We start from the raw sequence: 20,686 nt of genomic DNA, 5'->3' as shown, positions 1-20,686 counted from the left end.
TCATTACATTAGCTTTGATTGCCAACAAGTTTCATTATTGTCACACTCGCACATATTCACTATATGCAAAGAACCCAAACAGAAATTAAATAACATCCCAAAAGTGATGTAAACAATGGGAAACTGGACATGTTATATTACTTTTGTTTACTTTCTTCAATCAATTTCCTTTCTTCCTTTTAATGATTAGGAGGCCCAATATTTCTAGTGAGTTTCAGTTTTAATTACATATTAATTGCGGGTTTTGAAAATACATACTACACTTGCAAAAGAAAAAAAATATCACAAAAGCCAGAGACAACCAACTCATAAAAGCATGAGAAAAATGAGTTAAAATATAAGTTCCACTTGTGATCTTGCTTGGAGGTTGGATCTTGGTTCACTAAACTATACCAGTGAGAAGGTAATTTGATACTAAATACCAATTTTTTTCTCTCTCTCTCTTCTCTTTCACTCTTTCAGCTCACATCAATTGCAAATATGGCTCAGAAAGGCATGCTCACCAAACTTATTTGCAAATATTTAAAAAAAACAACCATATTACAGTAAGAGGCAATGTGACTGATGCCAAAGACACAAGATCAAATACAGATGCAACCATCAAAACCATTACACAAGATACACTACTTTTTCCACATTAGTTTGCCTAATCATGAATATCCACTAATTCTTGGTTACAAAATGTCCATGAATCTTTGCTTATAAGAAGAAAGACATTGAGTAGTCAAACCAGTCTCCTGAACAATTTATATGTAAATAAAGGTGGTGAAATAAAATGGATGAATAACAAACAAGAACAGCAGTATACATGAATACATAAAAAAGAAAAAGTAATATCATTTATAAGAAGTGAAATATCTAATTATAACAAATGGTTTGGTTATTAAGATTTTTGTAAAAAGAAAAAAATTCAAGTTTTAAAAAAATATAAAGTATTATACCTTAAAACTTTTGTCAATCAACTTAATATCATGATAGCCAATGATAATCCAAATGATAAGAGTGAGCAAAGAGACACACACAACCATTGGAACAAAATAACCAGCAATCTTATCTGCTAACTGTTGGATTGGAGCCTGAAAATAAAATTGAGATTAATTTCAGTTTTGAATGATACATATTCAGAAATGGCTGGTATTAATAAAGGTATCCATTTATAGAAACCAAGTCATTGATAAGAGATTCTGTTCCAGCTACATAGTCACGTCATTAGTGAGAGTGAAAGTTAAACATGATACACCTAGATTACTGCATTGCATCTCACACGCAAAAAAAGAGAAAGCAACAACAGTATAACCCTAAATCACACTGAAATATAAGCATATCTAGTGTGATGTGATATGTTAAGATATTTTCGAAAGTGCTCTTTTGGTTTTAACTTCATGCCAGAGATCATCTTAAGCAGAACTGACTGGGATTACAGAAAATCAAGATGATCTGACTCAAATATAAGATTTTGCCAGTGAAGAACATCAGAAAGAATAACTCCCAAGTTCTGGGTCTTCTATTCATAAATGATTTGAAGTTGTTTTAAGGTGGTAGAAAACCAGTTAAATGACATGTCATCAACATCAGAGAGAAAGAGAAGGAAGAAACAGAAAAGAGAGGAAACAGGTGAGAGACGAGAAAGTAGAAAGAAATAAAGAGACAGGGAGAGAAAACAGAAGAGAAGAAAGAGAGAAAGAAAACAAACATTCTACATACTTTTGAAACTTGAGCCTCCTCTACAAGTTTAACAATTTGTGACAGTGTGGTATCTGTACCGACATGTGTAGCTTCTATCAGCAACATTCCATGTTGGTTTAAGGAGCCACCAATTAAAGACGCCCCTGAAATACAGTAATATTTACATTTTAAGGAAATTGAAGACAAAGAGAATACAAATAATGAGTATAGCCAAAGTTTAAAATGGTTGAAACCAAAATAAGAATATTTTAGAGAATATATACTAGTCATTGACTGATGATGTTTTATTTAATACTTCATTTTTCATATTAGTCAGGAGAGAAGGGATGAGCCCATGACCCCTTCACAGAACCTTTGAGACTACTGAGAGAAAGATAAAGGAAGGTATTCTAAAAACTAGAGACTTGGCCCAAATGCTTGTAACAGAGAATATTCCAATAAAGGCATATAAAGACCAAGTGAAAGTGTTAAACTCAATAACAGAGTCAGTCACTAGAGCAGGATATGGTGGGTTTGAAATCAGAGTACAAATGCTCTAATGATTCTATCAACCACTGCCCTAGAGAGGTATTTAATTTATTGATCCCAAAAGTATAGAAGGCAAAGCTGACCCCAACAAAATATGAACCCAGAAAGCAAGGAACCAAAATAAATACTGCAAGGTAGTTTATCCAACTTTCTAATGGCTCTTGCAGACATTTTCCAGATATATCTCAAACTACATCAATCGAAATGTCCTTTTTTTTTTTTTAAACTAAAAGTAGCAGGGTGTGATCTAAAAAATATTTGACAGAGTAACAGTGTAAAGGTTCATCTACTGACTTGAATTTTCACCCTGTTGATTGTACAATTAAGTGTTCCTCTTTGAATAAATATTTATCATTAATTTTATGTCACAAAATTTTTTTTGTTAATGTTCTTTTATTAAATGCCTCCAAATCCTTGACTATTTTCAAAATTATTTGAAACACACAGAGTGCTTCATTAAAAATAAGATTATATATCAGTCAAACTATATCTTACCAGGTTTTTTGGATACAGGCATAGACTCTCCTGTGATTAGGGATTCATCACATGAGGACAAACCCTCTATAACTTTTGCATCAACAGGGATTTTCTCTCCAGGAAGAACCTAAGGTTAAAGAAAAAACTATAACAGTCAATACATTTCATTATAATTATTTCTCTTCAAAAATCATTTCTTTTACACACTAAAGTAGTATATTACATAGGTTCCATGTAAAAAATGCTGGTGCTGGTACCATGTAAAGTGGTTGGCATTAGGAAGGGCATCTAGCCATAGAAACAAAACCAAAATAGACTATGGAACCTTGTGCAGCCCCTGGCCTTGCCAGTTCCTGCCAAACTGACCAACCCATGCCAGCATGAAAAATGGATGTTAAATGTTGATGATGATGATGATGATGATGGTATGTATATAAGCATACATGCACTGTCACCATCACCAGGCTTTTGACCATAAGCACTACAGCCCTGACTATACTGTTTTCCTTTTTTCAGACAATGTATCTAGAGCTACATTACATAATGCATCCTTCACTATTTGATTTGAAGGGAGGGGGTGCTTGCAATTTCTAGCGGTCAAGCGGCCACCCAGAAGTTCCATTGTTGACTATCATTTTTACAGTTGGATAGTTAGTTTAGGAAGACAATCAGCTTGAGAAAACAAGTATTTCCAGAAGAACCATCCCACTCTTGTCTATGCACAGAAAAAGCAAATGGATCACTGTTGGTTTTGACAATAAGTATTCAGTAATTCGATTAACTGAATTACCTACCCATTAAACTTGCATGTAAGTGGCTGAGTATTCCACAGACATATGCACCTTTAACCCTTTGGCATTCACATTATTTTGTCAAATGTAATGCTTATTTATTCACATTGTTTTGAATTAATCCTGCATTATTTTGCAACTTTAAGAGTTTGATGAAGGTTAATTTTTAGAATGATAATGTAGGGTTGGTGTGAGAGGCCAGATCTGACCAGTTTGAATATAAAACAAGAAGAATATTTTGGCTGGATATGGCTAGCTTAAATGCTAAAGGGTTAATGTAATCTTCAAACTGAATCAGCATGATACAGAGGGTCCCTTTGAATTATAGGTATAATCCATACAATAGGCTTCCACATAGTTTCTGTCAATCCAAATTATCTCGCAAGGCTTTAGTTGATTTGATGCTGTGGTAAAGAACACTTGCTCAAGATGTAATGTGCTAGCATCAAACACAAGTTCTCATAACCATTTGTGTATCTATATACACACATAAACACATCTACAACTACTTCTGAAAATAAAGAGTGTTGTACTTAGTAAGAAAAAAAGTACATAAATAAAAATGATGACAGACGTTCAATTTATCTAATGCTTATCTGTTTTCATTACGGGCTGCATATTATGGTGAACTATATCTACTAACATTATGAAGGATCTCCAAGCTCCGAGAAACGTCTGTTGAACTTATATAACCTCACCCCTTCCCCTTTAATTTTCTGTTTGTACTCTGTTTAAGCTTGATCTATTGATCTATATATATTTATACTTCAATATTCATTGTTTGAAAATCTTCAGTCTTTGCTTTCTTTCTGTGTGCATGCATGTATATATATATATATATATATATATATATATATATAACAACTGCAGCATGGAAGGTGTTTATAAGCCATTTAAAATAACACACAAAAGCCGTCAGATTCACTTCAACATTTAAATTTAATGAATCTGACGGCTTTTGTGTGTTATTTTAAATGGCTTATAAACACTTTCCACGCTGCAATTGTTTTCGTTCCAGCGCACGATTACAGATCAGGTCACTTGCTATGCAAGTACATCTCTGTAATATATATATATGTATTATATCAATCTCAAGCTGTTGTATTTAATTCATTTACCTGCATAACTGCCTCTAAATAAAAATAAATAAGCATCTATGTACTACTGAACACAATGCTGGTGGTGAAAAGCAAGTTAGAAGTCACCCAACTGTACTTCTGGTGGCCCAAATTCATGCATCAAATCTGTGCAAATATGATAATATCCTCATGGCAATAATGATAACACTGTGTCACAAAATTTTAATTTTTTTTCGCCTTTGGTCAGTAAGTGTTATTTCCAATCTGCTTCTATCTAAAATTAAAAGGAAATGACTACTATTCTCTTCAAACTTTGCTTTTGTGACCTTCATATCAATGTTTTCACACTGACCTATTTTACATTACATTTCAGACAGATTCAGTGCCATGTTGCTGAAGCAGAAATTACATTATAGTAAATATTTTATTCAATACCACACATTTACTTGTCAGTTGCTAGACTAAAAGCACTTGAGTTTGACTCTTAGTGGATAACAATATGTGCATCTCTGATCATGAGCAGGAGTAGTTGGAGAGTATTATAGTCATGTGTTGAACGGGATTCTTTGGGGTTTGAATAAATGTAACAAAAGCAAAGTTTGAAGGAGACATCAACTATTTTTCATACTTTCTGGGGGTAAGCAAATATGAAATAACAGTCGCTATCCAATGACAAAAAGCATGTTACACAGTGTAATAGTAACTGTATCATACCTTCAATATGTCTCCTCTCTGCACTAAATCAACATTTATTGTCTCTTCTTTGATAATGTTACCATCTTTCATGTAGACTAAAAGTGCTTCAGAGGCCTGTAAGGAAAGGAGTTTAGCAATAGCCTCCGATGTCTTGCCCTATAAAAAAAACAGAATGAGTAAAGATAAAAATACAATTTTTAATACTGAAATTTTCAATTACTGTTAGCTCAACAATTCTAATATCTATACAACACTTATTCTATACAGTAGCTATAATAACATCATATATATTGTGGCTACAATGTATCTAGTTGCTACAATGATATATCTAGTGATTATAACAACATAACAGCCAAATATTCCTCAAATCACAACATGGCTACTGAAGTAGAAAATGATTTATGGGAAATTTGTTTATTGCATGTTATTTAATGTGCTGTCTGAAGCTATTGTTTCATGACTATCAGCTTTTGAGAATAGTTCAACACACAGCCCTTCACTTAACTTTCAGGAAATTCACTGAATTAGCAGTTCTGAGGACATATTTCTAACAAGGACAGACTACATAAGTGTTGTATCAAAGTTCAAAATAAGAGTTGGAAGAAAGACCAGTAAAATAACTGAAACTTCTTTTTTTTTTTTTACTTATATATGTAGTGATGGTGCTACATAAAAAGCACCTGGTGCACTCTGTAAATTGGTTGTATTAGGAAGGGCATCTGACTGTAGAAACCAAGCCAAAACAGACTATGGAACCTGGTGCAGCCTCTGGCCTTGCCAGTCTTTGTCAAGGTGTGTAACTCAAACATGGAAAACTGGTGTCAAATAATGATGATGATGACGACAATATAGATGTCATTATTTATCTGCAAATAAGTTCAGTCTGAAAAGACATATGAATTAAAGGCATTCCAACTAAGCTGTATAAAATACAACTGAACAAAATGTTCTTACAAGAAATTAAGACTTTCCCTCAGGTAACCATTCTTAGTTTAATGAAGACTTAAGTTTTAATAATGTTAATAGTAGTGATGACAAAGGACTAAGATATCTAACAGCTTGATGTACTCAAGAAGATCTGTCTCACACAGCAGAAGTGTTAATACGACTTCTCCTGATGAAATGTTGTGTACTTCATCAGAAATATCAGAAGTGAATTTAGGACCATTCTCAACTGTGGTCCAGCTGCAGGAATCAAAGTCCAATTTATTCACGTTTAATCACATCCTATTTACTCATATTATTAGACAAACCATAAATAGAGTGTTTATAGATTAGAATGTTCCTCCATATTTTAGATATAACCAAGTCAACTGAAAATTTAATGTGCCATTATCACTTCTATATAAGGGATCCAAATTCAACAAAAGTTGTAAAATGTTATGCTAAAAGAAGAAATCAATGATGAAAGAAAGGCAGTTACCTTGGCAATATGTTCCAGCCATCGACCAAGGGAAATAAATAATACTAACATTGGGGTTGTCTCAAAAAACGTCACAGGACTAGAAGGCTCTCTTAAAGCTATAGCAACAATAACAACAACAGTGGAATACATATAAGAGATGCTGATTGCCAGACACACAAGTACATCCATGTTGGCAGATTTGTGTTTCAGGGAACGATAAGCTTGTACATAGAAATATCGGGCACCCAAAAGCTGTAATAAAAAAATATAATGTGATGAAAAATAAAAAGATGAAAAAATGTAGAAATTTATGAAAAGAATAAAACAACGGAATAATGTTGTGGCTTGCATCATTAGTAGAATAAATAGTGTCAGATTAAATTCTTTGCCAACACCTTTTACAGAGGGATTTGAAATAAGTCTAAGTTAGATATCATTATTATCATTTCTAGAGGTTAAGGCAGCAAGCTGGCAGAATCATTAGCACACAGGGCAAAATACCTAGTAGCATTTCATCCATCTTTACATTCAGAGTTCAAATTCTGCCATGGTTGATTTTGCCTTTCAATCTTTTGGGGTCAATAGTTGAGTACTGGGGTTGATGTAATCAACTCAGCCCTCTTCCAAGACTGCTGGTCTTGTGCCAAAATTTGAAACATTTTTTTCTAGAAGTTGATAAAATAAGTATCAGTCAAATACTGGGGACTATTTAATTCAAATGTGTGGTCTTGTGCCTATGTTAGATATCCTTACTGGCAGTGTGATGGGACTGGTGGGTGGTAGAAACAGTAGGGCTATTGGATTAAAAAACCTTACAAAAACTGGTTAAAGTTCTTAACTAAACTTTGTTATTTATCCTTCTTTATTGATAAAATAAGAACCAATCAGATACAAGCAAAAGTGGTATAAAGTGATCAATTAAATTGATTATACTCGCCCTCAAAATTTGTTAATTTGGCATTGGGGATAGAAATCCTTGTACAAACTTTCATATTACCAAAGAAAAAGAATTTGGGTTTGTTTGTGCCATATCCTTGCAGCAATAATATCCACTGATTCCTTTCCAGCTGCCACCACCCAACCAACCTAGCCCACCCCAGTCTCAAACCCTTAACTTTCAGGTGAGACTCAGCAGGGTTTTAGAACAGGCGATTTTTCTGAATTCTTTTCCTATTTACATTTTATAGCCAAAATTTGAATATATTGCAAATGAGAGGTGTCACCTGTCTCCATTGACCATGTTGTTTGTTGTTCTTACAATTACTTAAGCAAAAAAAAAAAAAACAATGAAATAACAGAAATACCACAGAGTAGGACTAAATATCTGACATACTGTTCTATACATTCAGCAATCAATTATTTACATTGCTATTATTACTTTTTTGTTTTATATGTCTTAGTCAGAGAAATTAGGGTAGCCAATTTGAAGGATCTTTAAGATCCCCTGCAGGGAAATGAAGGAAGAAACCACAACATATGGTTTACTTCACTAGGAAGACAGTGGACCACATTTGACCATATTTCCAAACTGAAGATAACTTAAGACATCAAGTTATTTACAGGCTGAGATTGTGGTCCAAATACTTATCGACTCAGTATAGATTATGTTAAAGGCATCCTCTAAAAGTCAACAGGGGGTAGTTTTAAACTCTTAGGTTGGATTAATTGATTTCTTTATTCTCATCAAAGTAAATGAAAAACAAATACCAGGAATTTAGTGGATGTTGATGAATTCAACTTTAAAGCCATTCCTGTTAATTTGTGGTTTCTGTAGCAATGTTAGAAATAATAATAATATTAACAATAATAACCTACAATATTATTCTGCTTGTCACAACATATATTTGAGAATTTTGCTTTCAACAACCTTAACAATATAGAATGAAATCAAACTCTTTAACCTAATGATACAATATTATGAAGATCTATATATCTGTGCATTGAACTCGTAATAAGGGCATTCATAAAATGTAGCACTTCCACAGGTTCCATGGCAATCATGGTGGTGGTAGTAGAGAAGGGTTGATGGTATTGACTATCTCCTCTGTCTCAAAAACTGCTGGCTTTGTGCCCGAATTACAAACCATTATTATAAGAATGACTGGCCCCCATGCCAACGTCTCCTCCATTGGACACTAAACTCTGCTTGCGAAGACTTGTTGGGGCAAACGAAAGCGAAATCGTGATGGTACCACCGTTCAAGCGTGATCGTTACCAGCGTCGCCTTCCTGGCACTTGTGCCGGTGGCACATGAAAAGTCATTTGAGCGAGATCATTGCCAGTGCCACTGGACTGGCTCCTGTGCAGGTGGCACAAAATACACCATTTTGAGCGTGGCCGTTGCCAGTACTGCCTGACTGGCCTTCATGCCGGTGGCACGTAGAAGCACCCACTACACTCTCGGAGTAGTTGGTGTTAGGAAGGGCATCCAGCTGTAGAAACTCTGCCAAATCAGATTGGAGCCTGGTGTAGCCATCTGGTTCACCAGTCCTCAGTCAAATCATCCAACTCATGCTAGCATGGAAAGCGGACGTTAAACGATGATGATGATGATGGTGGTGGTGGTGGTGAGATGCACAGCAGAGAGGAAAAAAATAAAAATGCTACATAGATTCTTTTATTCAACTGTACAAAAATAGAAAGGTAACTAGAAACAAAAGTTTGCAGAATGAAAGGACATACACACAAAAACAAAATGGTAAAACAGTAAGGAAAGAAATGAAGAAAAATAGAAAGACAAAAGAAAAAAATGAAAGAAAGAATGAAAGTTAGAAAGAAGAAATAAATAAATAAAATAAGTAACTCACCTGTACAGCTGTAGCCAATATGAAAAGCAATAAGTTCTCTAGGGAAAGACCATTACAAACCATCAGCTGTTTGCGGTGGGTTTTGAATGTTCCAGGAGCTACAGTGGTCACGTTTGTGGCATTTCCAGCTGGAGGTAGATTATCATGAGCAGGCATGCTGAACATGAAATACATCATAATGACCATGGCAGGAAGACCAAACAATAACGACCAAAAAAATGAAGAGCGCCACCTACGAAAGAATCATTGTTGTTATCATCATCATAATTTATATAATAATATAAGTGCAAAGGTTTCATCTATGTGTGTGTGTGTGTGTGTTGAATGGTGGAGATAAGGATTCTGTAAGCACAGCACAAGCAAACTGTCTTGGAGAGCAGCTATTCTGAATATTAGAAAAAATGACATGAAGTGGAAGGGACTCTATGATCCTGCTGCAGAGAGGCTCTCTAGTACCAGTGATATATTAAATGCACTCAGACCATGGTGAGATGCCATGAGACTACTTCAAATATACTACCATGGAAAATTAATGTAAAGTTATGATGATGGTTTTTGTGTGTGTGTGTGAGAGAGAGAGAGAGAGAGAGAGAGAGAGAGAGACAGACAGACAGACAGACAGACAGACAGAGAGAGAGAGAGAGAGAGAGAGAGAGAGAGAGAGAGAGAGAGAGAGAGAGAGAGAACTTGTTCAAATGTTATTGAAATACACTTCACCAGGTCTTGAGTTCAATCACAATGAGTGGTATTCAACACAAGTGTAATCAAGCCATACAATGAGTTAACTTAAGCAACATGGGTAAAAAATGGGTAGATGGGAGCTGTGTAAAAATGGATAAGTATCTGTATTTGTAACTTGAAGGCAGAGCCTTAGCACACAGTGCCTGGCTGCTAATCCTGAATCAGTGGACAAGTGTCAGTGAGACAGCCAGTCATTTATTCAGTTCAGAGACTAACAAGAAGAGCACAATCACAAACTAAACAGGGGAGATATCATGTCACATGATTACTTAGAATAAGTAGCTTGCATATTTATATGAAAAAAAAAAACGAAAAGAAATGTTTTATTTGTTGCCCATGTAATTGAACAATTGGAATGTTCATATGTTGAATTTTTCACCCCCATCTCTCTCTCTCTCTCTCTCTCTCTCTCTCTCTCTCTCTCTCTCACACACACACACACATACATATATCTCTCTTTAGTATTTAAATTGGCCATATCAGGCCCAAGTATTCTGTCTCTTGTATATTAAAACCAACCAGATCCAGCCTCTCACCTATCCTAGAGTGTCATTCTAAAAATAAACAATCACATCACAGAAATGTCAAAGCTATCAGATAATGTGTAATTGATTCTAAACAAGGTGAATAAACATAGTAATCTGAATTTTAAAGGGATATATACATCTAAATCCACTACACCACCACAATCATCAACCTCATGCTTGTGTAGACTGGATGGGTCCTCTCTGGAACAGCATCTCCCTTTTTGTTGTGGCCCTTTGTCATAAAATGCACTTTAACTTCCTGAGATCAGCTTTCACGGCATCTCATGTCTTCCATAGTTATCTTCTTCTGCTAGTTCATTCCACTTAAACCACTTCACCCAACTATTGCCCTCCACACATATCACAGACATCCCACTCCCAGCTTCTCCCTTGCACAATACATCTGGTGCCAGAAGTTTTGTACTTACCTTCTAATTTCCATGCGATGATCATACCGGGCAGCCTTGTTGTCACTCTCAGTTGCTAATGTGGCCTGGAATCCAAGCTCCTGTAATAATATGCACTTTTACATTAGTCAACAGATAAACAAGACAGATGCTTTCTAAAATAACAGAGATTATGCAAATGACTTAGAAACACACATCATTATATTCATTTCTTTTGGATTTAACTCTTAGTTTGAGTTTTTTATCATCGAGTCTATAATAATAATAAGGGCAAAATGGCAAACTACAACTACTAGGACACCTAAAACAATATGGATTATATAGAAATATTACTTCATATTCTCTCTCACTCATAAGCATAAGAAAAAGGCCTCTAATAATAAAAATAACAAAAAAATACCCCCCCTCCCTGAAGCGGTTCTCTCCCCTTAAAGGGAATCTTCACCATTTTTCTATCCTCAAATAAGCCATGAGTGTTACATAAATGCACCCATGAGGGTACTACACAAAAACGCCTATGCCAGTATCATATAAATGTACCTGTACTGGTGCCACATGAAAAGTACCCAGTACACTCTGTGAAATGGTTGGTGTTAGGAAAATCCAGACATAGAAATCATGTTGAAATAGACAACTGGAGCTTGAGCAGCTCCTGTCAAACCAGCTAATCCATGCCAGAGTGGAAAACAGACAATAAATGATGATGATGACACAAGCAAAGTACACTTTACCATTCACTTGAATAGAGAATCCCTATCTTGCCAACAAATGCAATAACTTCCTGGACTTTTTTCCCACCCTATTTTCATTGTAGCTAATAATGCTTTCAGAGTCCTCTCATCCACAGCTAATTAGGTTATCTAGATAACAAACGCCAGCATCAAAAGTAATTAAACTTACCTCAATGGCTTGTATAATATCTCTAGCACCAGTTGTTTCGTTATTAAACTCAAATACACCTTTTGAGGTAGCCAGGGCTACATTAGCTGAGACTATTCCTTTCTTCTTGAGAAGACTTGACTCTATAAGATGGACACAGGAAGAACAGGTCATGCCTGTAATCTAAATAAGAAAATAAAAGAAAAATGACAACAATATAATATTGGGTTGGAAAGAAAGTAATTTCGGTTTTTCAATGTGAAATAAAAGTCATTTATTTCATACAAAGAATGAACTTTAATCAATTATATATATTTTCCATTTTGTTCGATGACCTTTTGCCATCTTTCTGGCAATTTCATGATTCATGCTCATAGAACTTCTGGTCTTTCTCAGCCAAAAACTGAAGCAAGTGTGATTTCAGGTCATCATCATTATTGAAAGTTTCACCATTCAAAGAATTTTGCAAATGGTAATCTGATGGTGCAAGATCAGAGCTATATGGTGGATGTGACATCACTTCCCAACTAAGCTCCAATAATTTCAACTATTTCAGCTTTCAATGTGGTTTGTGTTGGTTCATTATGCTTCGACCATGATCGTTTTTGATTGATGTTATTGTAGATAATTCAATTTTCATCACCAGTGATGATTCGTTCCAAAAAAAGGTCAATTTCATTGTGTTTGAGATGCATATCACAAATATTAATTCATTGTGTTATATCGAGTTTCTTAATGAGTTCAAGACATTTTAAGTGATTTTCAATTGTTGTATGTGATACATTTTAACCTCTCCACAATCTCTTGCACAGTTATATGGCAATCAGATTCAATTATGGTTTTGATTTAGTCATCAACTTTAGTAGGTCAACCAGAACATTGGTCATCTTTGTGTGAAATATCTCCAGAACAGAATTTTTTAAACCATTCCTGACATGTGTATTCTGTTAAGCAATCAACACCATAAACTTCGCATATCTTTTTGTGAACCTCAGCAACTTTCTTGCCTTTTCGGAAATAAAAAAGCAAAATATGGCAAAAATGTTTGTTTTGCACTCCATGTTAAAATTGACACTGAACAACTGTAAACAAAATTACACACAGTGTTGATGTGTTCACATATCTCTAACTTAGTGGTTTGGCAAAAGTGACTGATGGAATAAGTACTAGGCTTAAAAAATAAGTCCTTGGGTTGATTTGTTCAACTAAAACCCTTCAAGGTGGTGCTCCAGCATGGCCACAGTCAAATGACTGAAACAAATAAAAGAAGAAAAAGAATATAAACTATTTCCAGGATTCAAGAGAATCAGGAACTTAAATAGTGAAAGCACCAAAGTCATGTCAGTGATAGCATTATCACTAACCGAATTTGGAATGGTAGAGTCAAATGGCACTGTGTACTTGTTCTTGAGAAGCTCTGAATGTTCAGTTCTTACTTGTATTCACCTGATGAAAGCAGTTTTTTTTAATTTTTTTTTATTGGTGTAACACTTCTGTTCATCATTAAAAAACACTTCTGAAACAGCTGTAGTGAACCACAATCCATTTGTTATTTGTTTATTTGTTTGTTTGTTTTTGTTTGTTTGTGTGTGTGTGTATATATATATATATATATATATATATATATATATATATATATATATATATCAAAGACTCTGAGAGTGAGAGTTAGCTGCAATAAAAAGAAAAATACCTAACCAACTAGTTTTGAAATACTTACAATTATTTCCACTGCAGACTGACCAAGAGACTCTGATTCAAGAAGGGTAGCTCCAAATCCTAGGGCACTAATCTTATTTCCAATTTGGGATGATAGAATGTAAGCTGGATCATATTTCACTTCAGCTTTTTGAGACATCAATGCTACAAGAACGTTTTTTACACCTGCAAAATCAATCAATAGCAAAATTTCCATTTCAGTCAATCAACTAATATTTTTTTTTAAATCTCAAACGGGTACCACAAGAAGAGTTTCAGGGCAGTTTAATCAAAGAAATGAAAGCGGCATTTATGACTTATACTAGTGGAGCAAAGAGAGGAAAACCACAACTCATAAGTTGTTGCTAACTATTATTTTGATTTCGAAATAACCTACTTGGAAATCAGTGATTGCAGCTGTATCTCAGAGTTAATAGAGTAGCCTCCTAAGGCATACTACTCCTAAAGCCAAAACCTTAACATATCTCATGGTAAACGTCACCTGGAGACCTGTTGCTATCTATACCTTCTAATAAACAACAATACTACATGGGGGGAGGTGTAGTAAGAAGCAGAGTTGCGAAATCTCATGCTACTCTTTAGAGACATCTCTAAATGTCTGCAACAGAACCAATTCTACTAAAGATAGCCAAGGGTACTGTAAAATAAGGTCACAGGTTAGACCTACCATGCAAGAGCTGTTATTTTCCAAATCAAATGTATACAATAACAGTATTATCCTTTCAGATTTCGACAGAGAATCCCTTCACCCAAGATTTAACCCATAACTGCAACTCAATAAAATGCTCATAGACAGTAAAATTATAATACTTACAGCAACTAAGTTGTACTTTGTCATTATGCCTAATTTCAACAATATTAGTCTGGCCAATGAGAATTAAGAACACTCATCATAAACATAGTGTACTTTTAGTTTATGGCTTGGTCACAGGAAGAAAGATCACTGAAACTAGTGGGAAACTAACAAACATCTTAACCTCACAGCCATGCCTGCCTGCACACACATATCAACATCTTAATGCCTACATTTTAATGCTCGTATGGGTCAGACAGAATTTATTAAGGTAAATTTATCAACCCCAAAAGGATGATGAAACGCAAAGTCAGCCTCAGTGGAATTTGAACTTAGAACTGCTAAGCATTTTTCCCAGCATGCTAACAATTTTGCCAGCTCGCCACATCATCATCATCATCAGCGTTTAATGTCTGCTTTCCATGCTAGCATGGGTTGGACGATTTGACTGAAGACTGGTGAACCAGATGGCTACACCAGGCTCCAATCTGATTTGGCAGAGTTTCTACAGCTGGATGCCCTGCCTAATGCCAACCACTCTGAGAGTGTAGTGGGTGTTTTTACATGCCACCGGCACAAAGGCCAGCCAGGCGGTACTGGCAACGGCCACGCTCAAAATGGTGTATTTTACATGCCACCTGCACAGGAGCCAATCCAGCGGCACTGACAACGATCTCGCTCGAATGTCTTTACATGTGCCACCAGCACAAGTGCCAGGAAGGCAACGCTGGGCACAGGTGCCATTACGATTTCGCTTTCGCTTGCCCCAACAGGTCAGCTCATGCCACTTAAATCAGCATGAAAAATTTGGATGTAAAACTAGAAAAATATAACACTTACCCTCAACTTTGGAAATGTTGTTTTCGATGAGAGCAACACAAGACGCACATGTCATTCCAGTGACAACAAAGAAGCATTTTTCATACTCTATATTTTCAAGTGCATCATCGTTGCTACTGAAATGAACAACTGAGCTGCCAACATCAATAGCAACATTTGTCTCAGGGCTTTTAACCATGCTATTTCTATTTTTCTCTTCTGAAATAAAGAAACAAAAAAATTATAATAATACTTACGATGAAGATATCTGATATAGATATAAGGCTATCACTAAAACATTCAGAGTATTGGTCTTTTGTTTCAGTTGGAATTTAGCAGGAATATAAGACAAAAACAAGTGACTGGACACCAAAGGTATAAACTGATTTTATTGATTTTGTTTAGCCACAGGTCAGCTCTGGTCAGGCAGACTTATGAAGAAAAGTGACCATGTGTATTTGTGAATTTTTTTTTTTTTTTTAGGTGGAGAGGGTCCTTTTGTTTTAGTTAATACTTTATACAGGACCACATAATTTTATGAATCCTTTTTTTAAGACAGCAGAGATTTATTTAAGAGAGATTTGGCTGCTATTTCTAGAAAGTCAAACAACCATTTAGAATCTCATTTTTTAGTTGATATGTTGAAGAGGTAGCCATTTTAGTATACACAAGTAATGAAAGAATTTTCAGTCAGATACAGGTTCAAAGACGTGTATTTCAGGAAGGAGAGAATAATAAAGAAAACAAGGAGTTACTGTGAGAAGAGATGTTGCAAACCACAAATCAGAATTGTAGACACAACAATATTCCAGCTGTATGTTGAATAAACTTTGCAAAGAGAAAAACGAAAGGTAAGAACTTTATCAACATTCTATGATAACAGGATCAGATGTCTGAGGTGTTTTGGATTGGAAAGCAGTGAGTTTGTATGAATTAGGACATTATATTAGCAAGAAGTGTGTATTTATTGATGGTGGTGCACTTATTCGTACTCATGCTAAGGAGAAGTATGGTAAAATGAGAAGAATGCACATGCAAAACAAGGATTACTCCAGACAGAACCAATAAAAGCAACAGACAGTGAATTAAGAGCTAAACAATTGAAATGGATATGAAGAGTCAAAAAGCAGTCAGACTATGAGGGAGTGTTGCTGAGATGATAAAAATATCTAGTGAAGTAGATGTCCTAACCCAGTGGTTCCCAAACTCTGATCTGCAAAGGTAGTACTGGGGGTCCGTGAACTAAATTCAAAATTTCATATCTATATATATGTATATATACATAAGGATAAGCATATTAAAAGGAGTCCATGGAAAAACTCATTTAAATAAAAGGGGCCCGTAGTAGTGAAAAGGTTGGGAACCGGTCCTAATCCATTGCATAGTCAATCAGGTAATACAAGGAGTCAGTCTCAATGATGGATGTAACAGTATCATCAACTACTACATAGGCAAAGATGTTCCAGAAAGAAGCACATGTAGAGGCATCATATAGACATCCAAGCTATAAAAGTAATAAAAAGAGATGAAATACTGCTAAGCATTTTGCCCAGCAGGCTAAATAATAATAATAATAATATAGTATACAGGGAAAGAGAGGGTGGGAGAGGGGGAGAAGAGATGGTCGGGTACATTATTTACATTTGATGGATATTTGTCCTCATCTTGTTTGTTAACACAACGTTTCGGCTGATATGCCCTCCAGCCTTCATCAGGTGTCTTGGGGAAATTTCAAACTTGGGTTCTCATTCCTAAGGTATTTTTCAATGTTATTATCATTATTATTATTATTATTATTATTATTATTATTATTATTATTCAGGTCACTGCTTGGAATCGAACTTGGAATCTTGGAGTTAGTAGCCCGCCCTCTTAACCACTATGCCATATGGTTGGGTAGGTTGTAAAAGCATGGGACAAGCATTGTGAATGAGGAGAAGGAAACTAATTAGGAAGAAATTAGTTGATATGACAGTCGCTGATTCAGAAAAGGTCTCTGTCTGCGTATCCATGCTCTGAAGACTGGTGGTCATGAAGAAAATTAGATATAGATTAATGCTTTCTAGGGAGTTGTGCAATAAAATCAGTAAGGTGTTTAACATGCAGACAAGTGCCTATCAGAGCCTGGTTCATAGCCTCTCTTGTATATTATACTTCTCCAGGTCATAAAAGTTCAATATAGGATATCTGTAAGAACTTCTGGATCTGAATGCTAATATCCAACTTCTCAGCTAAATCTGTTGCAGAAGTAAAGAAATTCCAAACATTGAAGTAAAGCCTACAATGAAGAGGTTTTGAAGTAAATGCAGCAAATGTTTTAGTTAGTAAGAAGACAGGAAGTGACCATACTCAATAAGCAGAAAAAGAATTAAGCAACAATGAATCCAATGTAAAGTATCAGTGCAGAAGAGATGCAGTAGAGTCACAGGCAGGTCAAGAGAGAAGAATATGAATGTAATAAATGCACAAGAGCAGTTATTAGAAAAAGCACCCTGGAAAAAAAAAATTCATTCAAATGCTCAAAAAACTCCCTTTAGTTGACAGTGAAAAAAAGAGTTCATCATCATCATCATCATTTAACGTCCATTGTCAATGCTGGCATGGGTTGGAAGGTTTGACCAAGGCTGGTATACTGAGGGGCTGTACCAGACGCCAGTCTGATTTGGCATGGTTTCTATGGCTGGAGGCCCTTCCTAAGGCCAATCACTTTCAGAGTGTAATGGGTGTTTTGTGTGCCACCGGTATCAGTGCCAGTTGTGTGACACCAGTATCTGCCACAACTATGATTTTACTTGGCTTGATGGGTCTTCTTCTCAAGCACAGCATATTGCCAAAGTGAAAGAAAGTGTTATGAAAGTATAATAGCCAGGTGAAGAATGGGATAGAAAAAAGTTCAAGATTTTATGACATTTGTGGACAACAAAGGGAGTCTCTCTCCAAGTGAAGGGTAGATTGTATGATACCTGTATATAAAGTGCAAAAATACAAGGTAACAAGACACGAGTACTGAATGCAAAGGATATGCAGAAAGACTAGAAGTGAGCATGTTATCCTGGATGTGTAATGTTAGTGTGTATAAAGAAAAATGTTAAAAACTGGATATAAAAGGAAATTAAGTATATTGTGCTAGAAAGAAGACAAAAGCTGGGACAGGCATGTGATGTGTATGAAGAATGACAATTGAATTAAAAAAATATCAAGTGAATTCAAGTGGAAGTCTACCGGATATGGTAGAAATTCCTCTTGAACAATTAGAAAGAGATGACTGTAAGAGAAATATAGGCAAGATAGGAATTTCAGAAGAAGCAGAAGGACTTGGTGAAGCATTTAGTGAAGGATCCAGAATGGGCTGGAGATAAAATTGATGATAAGAGAAGGAGAAATGAGTGAGTTGGACTGGCCTATCTAAAGTGGGAATAGGACTAGCCTGCCCTGAGGATTAGAGGTCACAGTAAAAGCATTAAAAAAGACAGACTAAGTAGACAGTATGCTTTGTGGGCCAGAAACTGAAATGTGTTAGTGAATAACTTCACATCAATCAGTTGCAAGGAATTGTTTGGGATTGCAGTCAATGAGATCTGTGTCTCGCAGCATCACCATCCCAGATACAGGAATTGTAATCCATTGTGGGTTTCACTTGAGTATTTAACGGTGTTAGTAATTGTTGAAAACTAAAATATTTTCTGGCTCTGAGATGAAGATCAGTCTTTGTAATACAAGTTTTGCTATGTTAAGGATGTGACATCATCAAAAGAGATCATTCATGATGGTAAGTTGCAGCATCTGTAACTGTTTTAAGGGGTTTAAGTGTGCATTATTCTTGTTTACCAAAGGGTGAGATGCAATATTGATGATCATAGGTCTCTTGTTTAAGGCTGATCTGAGGATGAAAAACAACATTTGGGAAGAACATTTTAGTTAATGTAGTCCAAGATATTCTTAATAAAGGTAATATGATGGTCAAAGTTGGAATTCCTTTGATTATGGATCCATGTGATCAGGTTTGAGCTGGGACTTAAATACAACAGTCTTTAGTTCTTAGTTCCAACCCACTTTAACCCTTTCGTTACTAACCCATTACTAATTTTTTGGCTCATAAGACTAACCCGGCCGTAGCCAGCCGAGCGTACCCATTGTTATTTAAATGTATATTTGAACCCAAATTTTGTTAGTACTTTCGTTAAAACACCTGATTTCACTTTGCAAACAGTTGAGTTATTGTCTCCCACATTGTTTGGCGTGATATTTGAACTCAGTGAATTTTGGAAGATTTTTTTCCACATTTTTTGCAGCGTTAATTTTTTTCAACTTTGAAGATGGAGAGGAGTTTCATGCTATCAAGCAGTGATTCCGAATTTGAAGGTTTTTCAACAGAAGATATGGAGATATCGAAGAAAAGAATGAATGAGCTACAAAAGCACGTGGTGAACGATAATGAATCGGATATTGCTGTATCCGAAACTGAAAGCAGCGATTCTGAAAGCAGTGATTCTGAAAGCAGCGACAGCGACAGCGAGGATGATTTTACACCAGACAAAGATTAAAAAAAATTTTTATTAACAATTTTTCTGAGGAAACAGTGTCTACCCATAGTCTTTCTCAGGAAACGAAACCTTTAGACTTCTTTTTCATGCTTGTTTGAAATGATTACTGCGGAAACAAACCGTTACGCAGAATATAAACAAACCGGAAAAAAAAAGATAGCTTGTGGTTTCCTACACCTGTAGATAAAATACGGGCATTTTTTGCCATAAATATTATTATGGGTATTAGACAGTTACCCAGAATAACAAATTACTGGAGCGATCAGGAACCTTTTGGCGATGAATATATTTCCAGTATTATGAATGAGTACGATTCGTGAAGCTAAACCAATATTTACATGTGAGAGACACTAGCAGTACACCCCCCCCCCTAGTACGTGGAGAACTTTGAGACAAAAATTATGCAACAGAATTGATTAAGAACCCTTTCTTTAATTATGTTCCAAATATCACATTAATATGTTGATAAATAAAAAAAGTTACAGGTGTTTAATGAGACTAGTCTAAATTCATGATTATTTTAGAATTTAATTGAAACTCATGAGGGGTGTATTTTGGTCAGAAATATAGTAACGAAAGGGTTAAGGGTACTGTACTATATTTAAGACAGCAGAATTTTACATTATGTCACTTTGCCTAGTTAGTAGGAAAGGTACTATGCCAGCTGGGAATATTACCAACAATATACAAGGAAAAACATTCTTCCCCTTTGAACTTAAAAAAATTTTAGAAAACAATAAGTACCATGCAATGGCAAAAGAATTGTTACTATAAACACTTATTGCTGC

At 35.4% G+C, this 20,686-nt stretch overlaps 1 protein-coding gene across 9 annotated transcripts in view; it reads right to left on the bottom strand.

Moving 5' to 3' along the window:
- LOC106877342 (copper-transporting ATPase 1) overlaps positions 1 to 20,686 on the bottom strand; it is a 166,400-nt gene that overhangs the window by 29,741 nt on the left and 115,973 nt on the right. For all 9 annotated transcript variants that reach the window (XM_089352275.1, XM_089352278.1, XM_089352279.1 and 6 more), the window contains 10 exons: positions 15,376 to 15,573; positions 13,744 to 13,907; positions 12,045 to 12,206; positions 11,166 to 11,245; positions 9,470 to 9,701; positions 6,681 to 6,914; positions 5,276 to 5,413; positions 2,710 to 2,818; positions 1,705 to 1,829; positions 942 to 1,076 (listed from right to left, as the gene is read on the bottom strand). In XM_089352275.1, the coding sequence (XP_089208401.1) occupies positions 942 to 1,076; positions 1,705 to 1,829; positions 2,710 to 2,818; positions 5,276 to 5,413; positions 6,681 to 6,914; positions 9,470 to 9,701; positions 11,166 to 11,245; positions 12,045 to 12,206; positions 13,744 to 13,907; positions 15,376 to 15,573 (1,577 nt within the window). The remainder of the gene's footprint in view (positions 1 to 941; positions 1,077 to 1,704; positions 1,830 to 2,709; positions 2,819 to 5,275; positions 5,414 to 6,680; positions 6,915 to 9,469; positions 9,702 to 11,165; positions 11,246 to 12,044; positions 12,207 to 13,743; positions 13,908 to 15,375; positions 15,574 to 20,686) is intronic.

This window comes from Octopus bimaculoides, chromosome 5 (assembly GCF_046866305.1).
Source record: "Octopus bimaculoides isolate indiv1 chromosome 5, ASM4686630v1, whole genome shotgun sequence".
Lineage (NCBI taxonomy): Eukaryota > Metazoa > Mollusca > Cephalopoda > Octopoda > Octopodidae > Octopus > Octopus bimaculoides.
Note: the sequence above shows the minus strand (reverse complement) of the source record. Positions and strands in the feature narration are given on the sequence as shown.